The sequence below is a fragment of the Choloepus didactylus genome, chromosome 5 (assembly GCF_015220235.1).
Source record: "Choloepus didactylus isolate mChoDid1 chromosome 5, mChoDid1.pri, whole genome shotgun sequence".
Classification (NCBI taxonomy): Eukaryota; Metazoa; Chordata; class Mammalia; order Pilosa; family Megalonychidae; genus Choloepus; species Choloepus didactylus.
Window position 1 is genome coordinate 64,665,130 of NC_051311.1, and position 17,015 is coordinate 64,682,144.

General features: G+C 46.8%; 1 protein-coding gene across 1 annotated transcript; it reads left to right on the forward strand.

Annotated features, from left to right (window-relative positions):
• Nucleotides 1–5,384: 5,384 nt before the first annotated feature.
• PAX4 (paired box 4) lies at nt 5,385–13,994 on the forward strand. Its single transcript, XM_037837749.1, has 10 exons — nt 5,385–5,466; nt 5,583–5,804; nt 10,707–10,837; nt 11,073–11,288; nt 11,603–11,678; nt 12,264–12,389; nt 12,622–12,704; nt 13,092–13,161; nt 13,512–13,528; nt 13,803–13,994. Exons 1-10 carry the CDS (start codon nt 5,385–5,387, stop codon nt 13,992–13,994), a joined length of 1,215 nt encoding a protein of 404 aa, XP_037693677.1.
• Nucleotides 13,995–17,015: the final 3,021 nt, after the last annotated feature.

Genomic DNA, 17,015 nt, shown 5'->3' on the forward strand with positions numbered 1-17,015 from the left:
GAAACACTTATATGGAATGTGCTTTACATACATTAACTTAAGTAATACAACAATCCTATGATGTAGGTACTATCATTATCATTCTTATTTTATATATGTGGAAAACTGAGGCACAAAGAGTTAAAACTGTAAGCTTAAAAACAAAAATGAATGCAAGCTCCAAGAGAGCAGGGATTTCTGTTTTCTTAATTCACTACTGCAGTCCCAGTGCCTGGCACTTAGTAGGTACAATAATTATTTGTTGAATTAACAGTTTACTGGTCCAAGATCGTGCAAATGGCATAAAAGAACACGGACAGGAACTGAGGTTTGGTAGCTCCTACTGTTAATCACTGTGTCATTCTGTTCTGAATGGTATTACAAGAGATAAGCTTTGTGTGTCTCTCATTCTGAGTCACATCTGCATGATAAACCCGGCCCTCACCCTCAAAACTGACTGTCTGAAGAAACACTTCCTGACTTATTTTATTAGACTAACATTAACCTAATACCAAGAGAAATAGACATTATAAGAAAGGAAAACTATAGACCAACCTCTCATGAACTTAGATAGAAAAATCCTCAACAAAATATTAGCAACAATCCAGCAATGTATAAAAAGAATTACATACCAAGATTTATTCCATTCATGCAAGGATGGTTCAACATCCACAAATCAATCAAAGTAATCTACCACATCAACAGGCTAAAGAAGAAAAATCATATGATCATATCAATTGATGCAGAAAAAGTATTTAACAAAATGACACCCATTCATGATAAAAATGCTCAGCAAACTAGGAATAGAGGAGGACTTCCTCAGCTTGATAAAGAACATCTACAAAAACCCCACAGCTATTATTATACTTAAGGGTGATAAACTGATGCCTTCATCCCTAAGATCTAGAACAAGGCAATGATGTCCTTTCTCACCATTCCTATTCAACATTGTACTGCAAGTCCTAGCTAGTGGAATAAGACAAGAAAAGGAAAGAAAAGATATATAGATTGGGAAGGAAGAAATAAAACCACTTTGTTCATAGATGATATGATTTTTTTGTGGAGAAAATATTAAAGAATCAACAAAACAAAACAAAAACTAATAAGCAAGTGTAGCAAGGTCGCTGTATGCAAGGTTAATATGTAAAAGTCAGTTGTTTTCCTTTATACTAGCAATGACTGATTAGAATCTGGGATTTGCAATAGCACCAAGAAATGAAATACTTAGGAATAAATATAACAAAATGTGCACAGGATCTACATAAGGAAAAATTCCGATGAAAGAAGTCAAAGAAAATCTAAATAAATGGATAGAGAGTTTATGTAAATGGATTGGAAGACTCGATATTGTTCAGAGGTCAATTCTTCTCAACCTGATCTATGGATTCAATGCAACCCCAATCAAAATTCCAGAAAACTGTTTTATAGATATCAACTAACTGATTTTAAAGTTTATATGGACAGACAAAAGACATAGAATAGTAAACAAAATACTGAAGAAGAACAAAGTTGGAGAGCTCACACTACTTTGATTTTAAGACTTATTATAAAGTTGCAATAGTCAAGACAGCATGATATTGATGAAGGAATATTGATGTGGTAATAACAACAACAATAACAGAAAACACTTATACAGAATGTGCTTTATCAGTTTTTTTTCATGGATCATGCTTTTGGTGTTGATCTAAAAACTTATTTCCAAGGTCACCTAGATCAATGCAACAGAATAGACAGAATAGAGAGCACAGAAATAGACCCATAAAAATATAATCAACTGATTTTGACAAAAGAGCAAAGATAACTCATTGGAGACAGCATAGTCTTTTCAACAATTGGTGCTGGAACAATTGGACATCATGTGCCGAAAAAAAAAGAAAGAACCTAGGCACAGACCTTACATCTTTCACAAAAATTTACTCAAAACAGATAAATGTAAAAGGCAAAACTATAAAACTTCTTGAAGAAAGTATAGAAGAAAATGTCTAGGTGACCTTGGAAATAAGTTTTCAGCTCAACACCAAAAGCATGATCCATGAAAGAAAAATTGATACATTGAAATTTATTAAAATAAAAAATTTCTGCCCTGAAAAATACACTAATAGCAGAATCAAAAGACAAGTCAGAGACTGGGGAAAATATTTGAAAAACACATATATGATAAAGTGATAAAGGCCTTGTATTAAAAATAAACAAAGAACTCTTAAAACTCAACAATAAGAAAACAAACAACTCAATTTTAAAAATGAGCAAAAGATTTTAATTGACACCTCACTAAAGAAGATATACACATGGCAAATAAGCATATGAAAAGATGTTTAACATCATTTGTCATTAGGGAATTGCAAATTAAAGCAACAACAAAACACTACTACACACCTACTAGTGTAGCCAAAATCTGAAAAACTAATAAAACCAATTGCTGATGAAGATTTAGAGCAACAGAAACTCTCATTCATTGCTGGTGGGAATGCAAAATGGTACAGCCACTTTGGAAGGCAGTTTGATAGCTTCTTAGAAAGCTAAATATAGTCTTACCATAAGATCCAGCAATTGTGCTCCCTGTATTTGCCCAAATGATTTGAAAACTTATGTCCATACAAAAACCTGCTTTATTCATAATTACCCCAAACTGAAAGCAACCAAGATGTCTCTCAATAGGTGAATGGACAAACTGTGGTAAGTACATATTATAGAATGTTATTCACCAATAATAAGAAATTAACTATCAAGTCATGAAGAGACATGGATGAATCTTAAATGCATATCGCTAAGTGAAAGAAAACAGTCTGAAAAGGCTACATACTGTATGATTCCAAGTATATGACATTCCTGGAAAAGGCAAAACTATAAGCAAAGGTTAAAAAATCAGCGGTACCAGATTTTTGGGGGGAGGGAGGACAGTCAAATAGGTGGAACACCACGGATTCTCTAGGGCAGTGAAACTATTCTGTCTGATATTACAGTTGTGGATACATGACACTATGTATTTTCGTCAAGACCTGTAGAACTTTAAAGTACAGAGATTAAATATTACAGTATGCAAATTAAAAAAAATTTTAAATGATTTTAAAAAATCATATAGGAGGTTGTATGAAACAACCTCACTGAGAGTGTGGGGGTGGAGGGAAATGCTAATTTAAATGACTTTGGCTATAAGTGGTGCCTGTGAGACTAAACATAAAAGAAATTGTACATAAGCATTACACTCTAGTTGATAAGCTTGTTTCCCATGGGATACATGTTAACAATTCTGATATTCCTATACATGTATATTCGAATTGAACAATTAAGTAAATGGATGATAGATGATTAGGAATTGAGTTGTTCACTGTTGGAGTGGGAGTTTACAGATAAGCAAGGGGAGGAGGTTAGAAAAATCCAAGTGTTAATGGAGTAGAGTTGGAGACATCAGCATGAACTCATGTTTAACTGAATACAGATACAGATGGTTTCATATAGAAATATTTATGGATATGTGTATATACACTGGTTAGTCTACACACATATATTTCCTTGCTCTGTTAACTGAAAGGACCTAGAAGCAACAGCACCCCGGTAGCAGCAAGCACCCCTCTTGCCCAGATCTTGGTTTCTAATACCATTCTTCAATCAAAGGAACAGGACTCCTTAGAGAAATGGCTGATTTTAGGACTGGGGCAGAATATATCCCAGATGAGCCTGGAGCATTTTGTAGTGCCAGAAAGTAATGAGGTACACAAACAACAACAACAAAACAACCCACAGTGATGGGTGTATGCCAAAGACACAGAAGTCAACTGAAAGAGCTCCCAAATGGCAAAGCTGAAATGATTAGAGTAACAATATAAAGTGCTCTATGGGATTACAACCCAAAGTATAAAATAAATGTTCAGAAGTCCATACTGAAATAAATGTTTGAATAAATAAATGTGGGAAAAGACAAATATCCCATGCAGAAGATATTCCCAATAATTTATGTAGATAGTCCACTTTCAAGTAGATGGAACATAACTCCCTACTCCTTAAGTGTGGGCTGTTCATGATGACTTCTCTCAGAAGAACACATTATGGAAAGGAGGAGAAAAAAAGAGTGATTTTACAGTCACTGACAAACACTACCTCAGCCAGGTGGTCCAGGCCACCATCGACAGTGGCAAGTCATGTTGATCATGTGTACCCTGTACCCTTGATATAATGTGATGGAAATGGCAGTTTACTTCTGTGGTCTTTCTCTCCTGAACCCATAATCCCAGTCTAATAATGAGAAGAAACATCAGACAAATTCCAACTGAAGAATATTCCACAAAGTTCCTGACCAGTTCTCCTCAAAGCTTTCAAGGTCATCAAGACCAAGAAAAGTCTAAGAAACTGTCACAACCAAGAAGAGCCTAAGGAGGCATGACAACTAAATGTAAAGTGGTATCCTGGATGGGATCCTGGAATAGAAAAAGGACATTAAGGGAAAACTGAGGGAATCTGAATAAAGCATCAACTTTAGTTAACTGTAATGTATCAACATTGGTTCCTTATTGTAACAAATGTCCCATACTAATGTAAGATGTTAATAATAAGGAAAACTGGGTGTAGGATATATAAGAACTCTATACTATCTTTGTAATTTCTCTGTAAGTCTAGATCTGCTCTAAAAATTTTTCTCTTGAAGAAAACTGGCTATCTGCCTCCCCAGATCCCCACCCCATACAAAGTGTAGAGGGGCAGCTATGAGGAAAGCAGAGCTGGTAGCTCCCAGGGAGCAGACTGAATTTCACATTTTCTGTTACCTCTGTGGATATGGGGGAACCCAGCCAGGAGGCAGCACTTTCCCCACACTGGTGAGGCTGGTGTGCATGTGGACCCGGGTAGGCACTCTCCACAGCGGCTTATGGAGTAGCACGTGGCCACCCTGAGCTGGACTCTTCACATCCTGCCCTTCACATCCCCACAGGTTTCCTTATCCAGCTTCCTTAGGTCGTTGGATCCAGCTGCCTGAACTTTCCATGTCTGCTGGGAGTTGTCTAGGGGAGTGCAGACTCACTAGCAACCAGCCTCACCCTAGATCTGGGAGAAACAAAGGGCAGGGTTGAGTTCAGAGGTGAGAAACTCATGATGAAGAAAAGGAATAAAGGAAGGCTTTTTCTGCGCCCCTCTCCCGCCCCCGTTCAGAGCCATGGTTGGGAGGATGTGGTCTTCACACCCTCTATGCTGTGTTCAGAGGGAGGGAACTGGGTGACCAGCCTTCTAGAACCCGAGTAGAAAACTGCAGGGATTTGCAGGTGGAGAGAATTTTGGTGCTTGAGCAGGGTCTGGGCGGGGAGTAGGGGGAGTGCATAAAGGTGGGAGGTCTGCCACTTTAGGATGGGAGTCCCACGCTCAGGGATATCCAGGGAACTTGAAGAATCGCCCTCCTTCGGAGCAAGGGAACCGCTATGAACTTAAACCCGCAGCGCGCGCTGCTGGAAAGCGATGTTGGAGACTGGCGCGGAGATGCGCATTGGAAAGCTAAAGGCTGTCAGGAGATGGGGCTCCATAGAGAGAGAAGATGAGGACAAAACCCCACAGACCTCTAAAAGACGCCTTATGGAGGGGTCGAAACAGCCTGGAACTGGTGTCACCTCCCCCAACAGGTGCCAAGAGCCGGAAGCATCAGCCCAAATCCAGCCGAGTCTCAGCGCTGGCCGCGCCCAGCCCTCTCCAGCTTTACGCACGGATTTGGACTGCCTTCTGGCACCGAGGGGAGAGCGAGGGAACTCCCTTCGCCTCTCCTGACGACAGACCTTTTCCTACAGCTTCGGGGCTTTGTACCAGGGGCACCCAGGGGCAGAAGAAGCCAGCGACTAGGGCCCTACGTCAGGGCGAAAGACAGGCTGGAATGGCAATGGCCAGCCCCAGAAAGGGGCGCACAGACTGGCTGGCGGGTGGCAAGACCTCTGAGTTAATGTATAATTGTGAGCAGATGGCGGGGGCTGGCGGCAACCTGGGGCCTGGGCCCAGTTAATGAGGGACAATTAGCCCCGAACTCGGTGGGGGCCGTTGAAAGAATCAGACAGTGAAGGCAGATATTTGCTCCTCAAACAGTGTGGCGCGCTGGGCAGAGGGCTGAGTGGCTGAGCCTTTGGGATCGCTAGGCCCCCCTGCCAGGGCCCTTCCCCCCTTTTCCCTCCCCCCATCACCTCTAGGTCGAAAGCCTCTGTTTGTTCAGACCCGAGAGCCCGTTGTAAAGGAGGGGGGAGGGGGTGGTTTATGGGGGAAATCGCTGCCACCACCATCTGCCAGGGCTTGCACCTTCTCCCCTGACGCCCCTATCCCCACCCTCATGCAGCTGGCTATGGGAACAGCAGTTCAGGGCATGGAGATTTGTGCCCCCAGATCCAGGGGCAAATCCAGGGGAAGGGATGGAGCAAGAAAGGGAGACTAAGAGCAAGGCTCCCAGTGGACCACATTCCTTCTTCAGGACCTCCTCTCATCAAGCATGACTGAGCAATGTGACCAAAAGTGTCCAGCTGCCCGGTGGTTGAACGGTCTCTACAGGCACTGAAGGGTGAGGTGTCCTGCCCATGGTGCTGAAACCAGCTGCTGCAGCCTCCCCTGTCCCCCAGGGCTCTGAACCAGCCTGAGGATGCTGAACGAGGCTGGAAGAGCAGGGGAGTATATGTGGGGGCAAAGTGGAAAAACCCACTTCTTTGATACGTTTGGCCTTGCTTTGAGAAGAAGAGACCCCCACCCTAGGACCAAGCTGAATGGAAAACACCCCCCCCCCCCAAAAGAGCCAAAGCATTACCAGTGAAATCCATTCTTCTCCCCTCTGCCAGGATCTAGTCTTCCTACCCCACACCCTGCTTAATTTCAGCCTGACTGCTGTGAGGGTTCCACGGAATCCTAGGTATGGGATGGACCCAGAGGGCTTTCTATGTCAGCTCCTTTACACCCACAAGAAATCCATCCAGGATGGTGGCAGCAACAAAGCTACCACATGCTGTGGCTATGTTTCTCTTCTAGCATCCCACCCTGCAGAAACCACCTACTCAACTCCTGGTTCTCCCAACACCACCCCACCAGTGACCCAGATAACATGTGGTGTCCTTTGTGAGAACAGGAGTGTCATTAACGAGCAGCTGCAAAAGCACCAAATCCCTGGTGGAACTGAGCATGATAACCCATCAAGAAAGGATGTGGGATTTTTTTGTCAAATGCCTTTTCTGCGTCGATTGAGATGATCATGTAGGTTTTTTCTCTTCATTCTATTAATGTGGTGTACTACATTAATTGATTTTTTATAACATCCAGAGATGAGAGAAGTAAAAGCACAGCTCTTCATAAATACCCTACATGCATCTCTAAAGTACCCCCAGAGACTCATTCCTACCCCTGTCACCGTTGCCTGTGCTACAAAGTCCAGGATCCCCCTGTTACCAGGCAAGGATTCATCCTTGGTGTCACCCCAATAATGCAACCAATTGAAGAATAGGTGAGGACACTCTTTGGGGAGAACTGGTGCTAGGTAACACACCTTTATACATGCACCCTTGTTCTCTCTGAGTTTTAGGAGCTCAGTTGGTCAGTATTTAGGGATCAGTCTGTACATCTATTTCTCTTTTATAGTAATACATTCATGACCCAGGAGTTGATACAAAAGCCCAGCCATTTGTTCTGGCTAGGAAGCTGCGTCTGCGGTTCTGGAAGGAGACTTTGTGCTCTCTGTGCCTTCACAGCTTTGGAGACATGTTCTGCCATTCCCCATCTGCCATGTCCCCCATTCCCTTCAGGAGTACTGGTACCCTTATAGGTGAACTCTGGGTCCAGGGGGCCTTCACAAGGGTGGCTCTGTTCCTGCTGCAGAGGGTGGTAATTGGGCACTTCCCATGGAAGGACACAGTGGGTCATTGGCTGTGGTTTACCCTGCCTCAAGGCCAGTGTCAGTCAGCCCCATGTACACCTCCCTCCTCCTCTCTCCTGCCCATGGCCTGTGACATCACTGGCTGCTCCCAGAAGGCTGTCCTCTGCACCTGAGCACAGGCTCTTTGTAGCTCTGGACCCCCTGGCAGGACTGAAGCAGGACCAGAGAGTGGAGGCTGTTACCAGGACCAGACCACTGTCCCTGGAAGCTGCAGGAGGGTTTGGGATTCCAGCATCAGGGACTGAATCCTTCTGCTGAAGCTCCCAGCTCATTGCCAGTACGCAGGTAGTTCTCCCTGCAGGCTCATTGTCTGCTCTGCCTCTCATGCCATCTCCATGTCTTTGTGTGGCCAAGTTCAACTTCTCTCCTCCTCTGTCCTTGCAGCTACCCAGTCTTCTGCCCCATCAATCCTCTATCCTTCTTTTCTATCTTGTGAGCATAAACTATTTAACCAGACAAGTTAATATGCTTGTTAGAAGTGTGCATGTGGCTGTTGAGAATGGGGTTTCTGTTTGTGAGTTAGGGCAGGGAATTGATTTGGGCTTGGATATAGAACCAGAGTCTGCTCTGAGCTCTGGTCATTTAGGGGGTCAGAGTCCTTTTCGGGAATTCAGGGTTTGGCTGATATCCTGCTGTTCCTTTCCCCCATCCTGGTATAGCTCTTCTTGTTTCCAGCTTGACTCTCTTCTCCCCATTGCTTAGGTGGCAATTACACAAACTTGAAGAGAAAGAGATGCCCAGGATTAGGAGTCAGAAATTTTGTCTTCTGCTGAAGAACTAGCTTCTAAATCACCCCGATTTTTACTCTTTGGGTGGCCCCTGACTTATGGGGACCCAGTTTGTGCCCCAGTTTTCTTTTTTGAAAAAGCCTCTGACTTCCTTCCCAACTTTCTGGAAAGATGAGAACTGAAGGGGAATGTGTCTGTACCTGCTTGAGAGGAGGGAGTAAAAGCCAATTTAGCAACTGAATTTTAAAACTAGGCTCTGGATTCCGTAGTCTTTGTGAGTCCATTATTGTCTCACCTGTGCTAGTCTCCTCTCTCAGTTACGGCGGCACTGCAATCCTTTGGAGAGCAAAGACCCTGGTCCTTTTCTTCCTCCTATCATCCCAAACAACCAGCAGTGTGCTTGTGATTGATACCTTTTCAGTAAATGACTGCAGATTAGTTAACTGAGCCAAGATGGCATGGTTGTTAAAGGAAAGTTCTATACATAAGCTGCTCCCTGGGGTGATCTCCCACCCTGTCAGGGTTCCAGGCATAAGAGGAGGCACCTTGGACTCCCGTTAATTGCTGATGAAAGCAAGAAAGACGTGGTAGCCCATGCCTCGTGTCCCTTGCTCCTCAGAGACTCTCTTGTGTTCCTGATGGCTTCTGTGCCAATCAGCAGACAGCTTTCTCCTGCTTCTCATTCCCTCCTTTCAACATGCCTTCAGTGAATGTTTGTTGAATGAATGAGTGATTCCAGAGAGTTGGTCTCTGAGAATGGAGACTCATGCCGACATCTAGAAATCTTCAGAGTTAACAGGAATTGAAAAAAAAAACCCAGCAGGTTAGAAGCTGCTGGGAGATGTGTCTTCCAGGAGAAGCCAGGACTGGCTTCACCTTGTTTATCTTTACTTTCCATGTGTGGGACCAGAGACCCATTGCTTGGGGATAGAGCTGAGCCCCATATTTCCCCAGACCTTCCTGAGGAGTATGAAAAAGAGGAGCAAAACCCTCTCCTGAAGTGCTCTGAAGGAAGCATTCTGGCTGGATATTTGGAATACTTAACCTTAAGAACTGCCTGAGGGTGCAGGCAGGCCTCTGAACTTGGAGACTGCAGGGTCTCCAAGCCTTGGGCCGGGCAACTTGATCTTTGATCACTGACGCCTTCCCCTGGTCAAGAAGAACAGCCTAAGTTTTGGTTTTGGTCTGAACCCAGGAGGCAGGAGCCTTGGCCCAAATGTGCCAGTCAGAGGTGAGAAGAAGGCTTATGAGGGGTCAGAGGCAAAAGTTGTCCATTTGGAAAAGGGAAAGCCTGGGCATTCGAAAGTATCTTTCCCTTTCCACCTCCCTGACCTCTTGTAATGGATGCATAGGAAATGGGAACTGTTACCTTCCCAGCCCCTTATCTAGGACAGTCACAAAGATCCAGTCTTTGGGGACCACCACCGTCATGTTTAAATGCATCAGATAAAGGTTTAAATAAAGAGAATTCTATTTTTTTATTTAGGCAACCTACTGGCAAATTTTAGAAACCTGGTCTTCTGTCACAAAACACTACATCCCAAGTAAAAGACTTCACCCAAATAACCCCCAATTATTGCAGGCCCAGTCCCCAGGCTGGGAAAGGAGCTCTTCAGAGGAACCCCTATTCCCAGTCCTGCCAGTTAGCTTCCCGTCCTTCTGTGAGGTGGGCCAGCCTGGAGCATGCAGCTGGATGGTAAGAAGTCTGGGAGAAGTGGGAGGAACAGACAGCAGTGTAGAAGGAGGGGAGTATCTCAGGGCTTTGCCTTCATTGACATGGTTTCATCTGCCCTTGGCCAATGATTGGGGGGAAGTGTTTTTCTGGTTACTCCTTCCCTGTTCCATCCTGCTTCATGCCTTGGATCAGAAGAATCAGCACATATGGCCAAGGGACAAAGATATACTCTGAAGCCAACCCCCCTCTCCCCGGAAAATGGCATGTTTGGAGGACCCTGGGAGCATGAGGGGAGCTGAATCCCAGCAGGGTGGGTGGGGGACTTCCTGAACTGTGAGAGGCCAGGCTGGAGGGGCCTGAGTAACCTTCCTCCCAGGAGCAGCTCTCCATGCCGCACGTGGGTGAGGAAGTGGGGAAAGGTGGTGTGTGGATGCCTTCTTCTCACGCCCAGGGATCAGCAGTGTGAATCAGCTGGGGGGCCTCTTTGTGAATGGTCGGCCCCTGCCCCTGAATCTCCGGCAGCAGATCATCCGGCTCGCGGTCAGTGGGATGCGGCCCTGTGACATCTCACGGAGCCTTAAGGTAGGGTGCTGGTGATGGGCAAAAGCAGCAGAAGTCTTGGACTGCTCCAGACTTTGGGCCTTTGGGACCTAGGCTACTTCCTAAAAGACCCTCTTGATGGTTGGGAAGGGCATCTAAAGGTGAGGCTGGAATCGCAACTTTGTGGCCAGATGTAAGTCATCCTTTGTCTTGGATCCTCCTTTGGCCCCAAGACACTCACAATGCCTTACCTGCCTCTGCTTCTCACCTGACCCAGGTATCTAATGGCTGTGTGAGCAAGATCCTGGGGCGTTACTACCGCACAGGTGTCTTGGAACCCAAAGGTATTGGGGGAAGCAAGCCACGTCTGGCTACACCCCCTGTGGTAGCTCGAATCGCCCAGCTGAAGGGGGAGTGCCCCACTCTCTTTGCCTGGGAAATCCAACACCAGCTTTGTGCTGAAGGGCTTTGCTCTCAGGACAAGACTCCCAGTGTAAGTGCCCTCCCCTGCCCACCCCAGGGCTGGCAAATAGGCTGTCTGGGGAGAAGAAGGGTCTTTCTTACTTGGCAATGTGGGCATCCTAGGCTGGGTATCAGGACTCCTGGGCTCTCTTTTGACCCAGAAGTTTCTCTTCTGAAAAGTGGTGGTAAAGGAGATGAGAAGAAAGCATGGGAAAAGAAGAGGCAGCACTTGGGAATGATGTGTGGGTGGGGATGGGGGAGGGGGGAAGGATATGGGGAAAATACCCTTAGAATGCAGCCTGGGCAAGTGCACCGTCTCCGCACTCAACACCCTGACACTCCCAGATCTCCTCCATCAACCGAGTCCTGCGGGCACTGCAGGAGGACCAGAGACTGCCCTGGGCACAGTTCGGGCCACAAGGTGGGTTTTGGAGCTGCCCCAAGGGATAATCAGAGCTAAAATCTCCAGCATTTTGCAGTTCTCAAAGTCCTTCTCATTCTTTCTTGGATCACCCTCATAGCAACCCAAAAAGGAAGGCCAGGCAGGGACTCATTCTCTCCTTGCAGAAGAAAATTGAGATTCAGAGAAGGGAAGTGACTTACCCAAGGTCTCCAGGCAGTTGATGGCAGGTCCTGGAACAGAAACCAGGTCCTCTAACCCCCAGGTTCATAGAACCTGCTGAGGAAGAGCCAGGACTGGGCTTTTCACACCTCCCTCTGCCTCATGCACAGCTTCTCAGAGCATCCTTCAGGTTCTGTGGAATCACCCAAACCTGGACCAACCCTGCTCCTGTTCCCCCCAAAACAATAAGCATTCCCCACATTATGACACCGAGCATGCATCCCACCAAACGTCCCTGCAGCCACCACCCCGTAACGGTAAATGCCCCATCAGATAGGCTCTGCTTTTACCCCTCTGTTGTTCCCTGTCCCAGGGACTCAGGGGTCCTGTCTGACTGAAGGAATGATCATCACAAACCGCCACCACCCCTGTCCTCCTTTGCAGCTGTTTTGGCTCCAATTCCTTCTACTCCCCATAGTGGCTCTGCAACTTCCCGGGGTCCCCACCCAGGGACTGGCCACCGGAATCGGACTATCTTCTCCCCCAGCCAGGCCCAGGCCCTGGAGAAAGGTGCTGGAGCTGGGGCAGACAGTGGGTCGGAGGGTCCTGAGGGTGACATAGAGACAGTGGCCCTGAGGCCTGGGGCGTGTGGGCAAAGACTGAGAGCTGGAGGCTGTGGGTGGCCCTGCCTTGGGGAAGAGGATAGTTTAGGGTTGTCGCAGGTGGGGAGGGGTCCTGAGCTGGAGACCTATGCCTTGCTTCTCTCCCCCCGCCCTCACCATGTGAGCCCTGGTCCCTGCAGAGTTCCAGCGTGGGCAGTATCCCGATTCAGCGGCTCGTGGAAAGCTGGCTGCTGCCACCTGTCTGTCTGAGGACACAGTGAGGGTGAGTGACCTCCTGGACATGGTGCACACAAGCCATGAGGAGGAAGCCGTGAGCCCTGCAGAAAGAGTCTGAACATGGCAGGGCTTTGGCTTCCCATGAGGTGGAGAGAGAGACAAGAAAGAGGGAACAAATTTTGTTTGGGGCAAAAAACAGAGATGAGGCCCTCCTTGACCCCCTTCTGCTGATCGCTCTTCTGTCTTCCCCACTCCAAGCCTTTGAGTTGGGGAAGGGGACAGAGAGCAAACACCAGAGCAGGGTGGAAGGATGTCAGGTCAGGTTCATGGAAGGGTCTGTGCTCTGAGCCTAGGCCAGGGGCACATGAAGAGAGCAGCAGGTGGCCAGGCCTCAGAGGGCACTGCTGGCTCTGTTGTCCCTGCCCGCTCTCAGGTCTGGTTTTCCAACCGAAGAGCCAAATGGCGACGGCAAGAGAAGCTCAAGTGGGAAACGCAGCTGCCAGGTGATTTCTGTGCACCATCATCCATCCATCCATCCATCCATCCATCCATCCATCCATCCATCCATCCACCAAGCATTTACTTGGCATCTCCCATGTGCTAGACACTGGGCACACACAGGTTCTGCTCTTAAGGGCTGCATTGTCCTCAAATTGCCATTCCTGGGTTTTAATCCTTCTTCCATTCCTGGAGGTTTCCCATTCCTCTCCTCCTACCCCAGCCAGGAGTTGCTTCCTTTCCTAGAAACTCCCTGCATCTGACCTCCCTGATTCTCCATCACCCTCCTCTGAGTGGATCCACCCTCATCTTGTAGGTGCTTCCCAGGGTCTGACTGCACCGAGTGCTTCCCCAGGGATCGCCTCTGCACAGGTACCCAAGAGGAGAGGAAGTTTGTGAGCTGGGAAGACTGAAAGATTCACCACCAGCCCCATTCCTGGTGAAGGCCTGAGTTAGATTCCACAATTCCCCAGGAGCCCCACAGTGCACATTTCCAGAAAGCACCATGCCCGTAGTCTACCATGTGAATGGCACCTATTGCAGTTGTGCAGGATACAGATGGGTGGCGGGCAGCCCTAGGGCCCCCGGCCTTCTAACCAAGAGGAAACACTGGCAGCTGAGAGTCTCCTCTTGCTTTTATTAGCAGCCCCCTGGCAGTGTGTCCACAGCAGCCCTGCCTGCCCCGAAACCCCTGGGTCCTTCCTGCTATCAGCTATACTGGGGGACAGCACCAGACAGGTGTCTGAGTGACATACCACCCCAAGCCTGGTTCAAGTCCTGCTGGGGTAAGAATCTGGGCCAGGTCTCCATCCTGCAGGATGTGGGGAGGGCTGATTGACTCTTGGATCCACAGGAGGGTCTGGATCTCCAGTTGGGGTCATCGAAGGAACCGTGATACAGCAACTTTCATGGCCCACAAAGTTGGGGAGGCTATACCCCCTGAGCCTATGGTACCACTGAAAACTATAGCAGAAGAAGGGGGGTGGATTGGGATTCAAGTGTGTATATCTAGGTATCTAGGGCAGGGAACTGATGTCTCAGCCCCTCCCTCCTCCCATGACTTTGAGGGGTAAAGTGTTGGGGGTCAAGAAAATAAGACCAAGCTCACTCTCTCCTTGTCCCTGCAGGCTACCTGCCCCCCAGAGCCGAGTTTCTTGGATTCAGTCCTGCTTTGCCATCCTTGCCCCTCCTTCCCTGCCCCTGTCACCTGTCTTGGTGCCTGTCGGACCCTGCTGCAGCCCAGCTGTCCACTGCTGTAATGCCCGGAATGAGGGAAGAGGGCCAGAGAGGAAAGGAGATGGGTAGTTAGGCTCTACTACTGTCCTGCCATTGTCCCTGCCATCCTGCCTGAGCACATCCTTGCTCCTTTCTCCTGATGATGCTGCGTTCAGGCCCATGGAGCAGTGCTGGGCCTCCCTCGTCTGTGGACCTCGCCTGGCCCTGCCTCACTGCCCCTCCTATGCATCGCCTGATTGGAGGGATGGAAAAGTGATGCCCAGCCCCTTCTCACACTGGACTGAAGAGGACTCCTCTCAGCAGTAATAAAAACATTTTTTAAATTAGCAGTTCCTGTTGTCCATCATGTTTTTCCCGTAAACACCATACAGCCACCCCTGTATTCTACAATTATGAACAGTTTGCCATATTGTTTGTTCTATCATCTCTATCTATCTATCTATCTATCTATCTATCTATCTATCTATCTATCACCTATCATCTATCCTGGTGTTTGGATGTTCATATGCCCACACATATGCACACATACACATACACCCACACTGTTATTACGTCATGGTGCCTCACCCCTATGTCCTTCAGCATGCATCTCCAAACAATAAGGACCTTCTCTTACATAATCACAATCTCATCACCACATTTAAGAAAATTTGCAATAAGTCCATAATTGCATATGTATTTTTTACATAGCAGCAAACAGAATGGAAAAGTCATTTCTCAAATTCTGCTTTTACATTTAAGGGCATGTCTGTTTGGTTCTTCTTGACAGTAAGTTCCAAATCTTCTCAACTTTGCTCCCCTGCAGAGAAAGCTCTAGGCTTCTCCTGGGAAATCTCAGGATATGGGAACAGGGAGGAATATTAGGAAAAAGGCATGAAGAAGAGGATATTCTAAATGGGGGATGGGCTCATCCCTCCAAATTGTTTCCCTCTTTTGAAGGTCAGGGGATGTAATGATGATGGGTCAAATCAGAGCAGAGGGCAGGAGGATGAGGACATGCATGGGTTTGTTTGTCCCATCTGGGACATGTATTGCTCCAGCAGCTATCCTTCAAGGGGTCTTTTTATCATCCAACACTCTGGAGCTGTGCTGTTTGATACAGTATACACCAACCACCTGTAGCTATTTGAGTGTAATTAAAATTAAATAAACAATTCAGTTCCTCAGCGGCACTAGCCACATCTCAAATGCTGAATAGTCTCCTTTATTGGAGAGTAAAGACTACAGAAGATTTCCATCATGGCAAAAAGTTTTATGGGGCCACACAGCTCTAAAGGGAGACTCCAAGGCAATGGAGCACACCCTGCCCCTGCCCTGCCTTCCCTAACCCCCAGGCTGGAGTCCCTCATGGACAGAACTGCCCAGGGAAATGGGTGAAGTTTTGTGGGGTGACAATCTGCACAGTGCGGTCTAAGAATAAGCCATTCGCTTCAGTGTCAGGACAAGGTCTGCAATAGAAGGGGCTGTCTCAGCTGAGGCCATGGCTGAGTACATTCAAGCAGAGGACAGATGGCCACTTGTGGGGAACGGGGCATAAGACTGTGTGTGTGTCTGCACATTTGATTGTGTATACGTATTTGTGCAATGCTGAGGAAGAGATTCAGCATTAAATTACCTCCAAGGTCTCCTCTCTCTGAAGAGTGCATTCCACTCCTTTCCACATCTTAATGATCTCTAGGACAGCAGATGCCCTGCTTTCACTTATTCGACTAAAATTTTTTTAAATTCCTTTATATCTCTTGAGGAGAAATATACTTGTAGAAACCTAAGGTCATTTTCCTCTATCCAAATGGAATCTCATGTTCTGGTTTCAGCTCTCTATTTTCAATGGACTTAAAAACCAGGCACTCAGTATGATATGGTGCAATTTTTCCAAAGTGGGAGACAAGCATCACTATTGTATTTGAGAATATTTTAGGAGGCGTGTGGACATTGCTTTAAATAATATTGAGTCAGAAGTAAGAAAATTATTCCCTTTTCAACTCCTGTTCAATTTTTATTGCATCAAGGAGAAAGTTTCACTTCATTCCTAGTTTGACAGGTTGTTAATCTCCTTTTTTACCAAAGGGAAAGGGAGCCTCAGGCTCTGAGCTTTGGGCAGTGTGCCAGTTTGGATGTAGTATGTCCCCCAAAACTCCACGTTCTTCGATGCAATCTTGTGGGGACAGATGTATTAGTGTTGATTAGATTGGAATCCTTTCATTGAGTGTTTCCTTGGAGATGTGACTCAATCAACTGTGAGAAATGTTTGACTGGATAATTTCCATGGAGGAGTTACCCCACCCATTCAGGGTGGGTGTTAATTGGATCACTGGAGTATAAAGGAGTTCACAGACAGAAGAACCTGAGAGCAACTAAAAGTGACATTTTGAAGAGGAACTGCAGCTAAGAGAGGATAAAACACCCCAAGAGCAACATTCTGAACAGCGCCATTTTGAAACACAATTTGGGAGCAAGTGGACGCCAGCCATGTGCCTTCCCAGCTAACAGAGGTTTTCCAGACACCATTGGCCATCCTTCAGTGAAGGTGCCCTGTTGTAGATGCCTTACCTTGGACATTTTATGGCCTTAAGTCTGTAATTGTGGAATCAAATAAACCCCCTTTATAAAAGCCAATCCATTT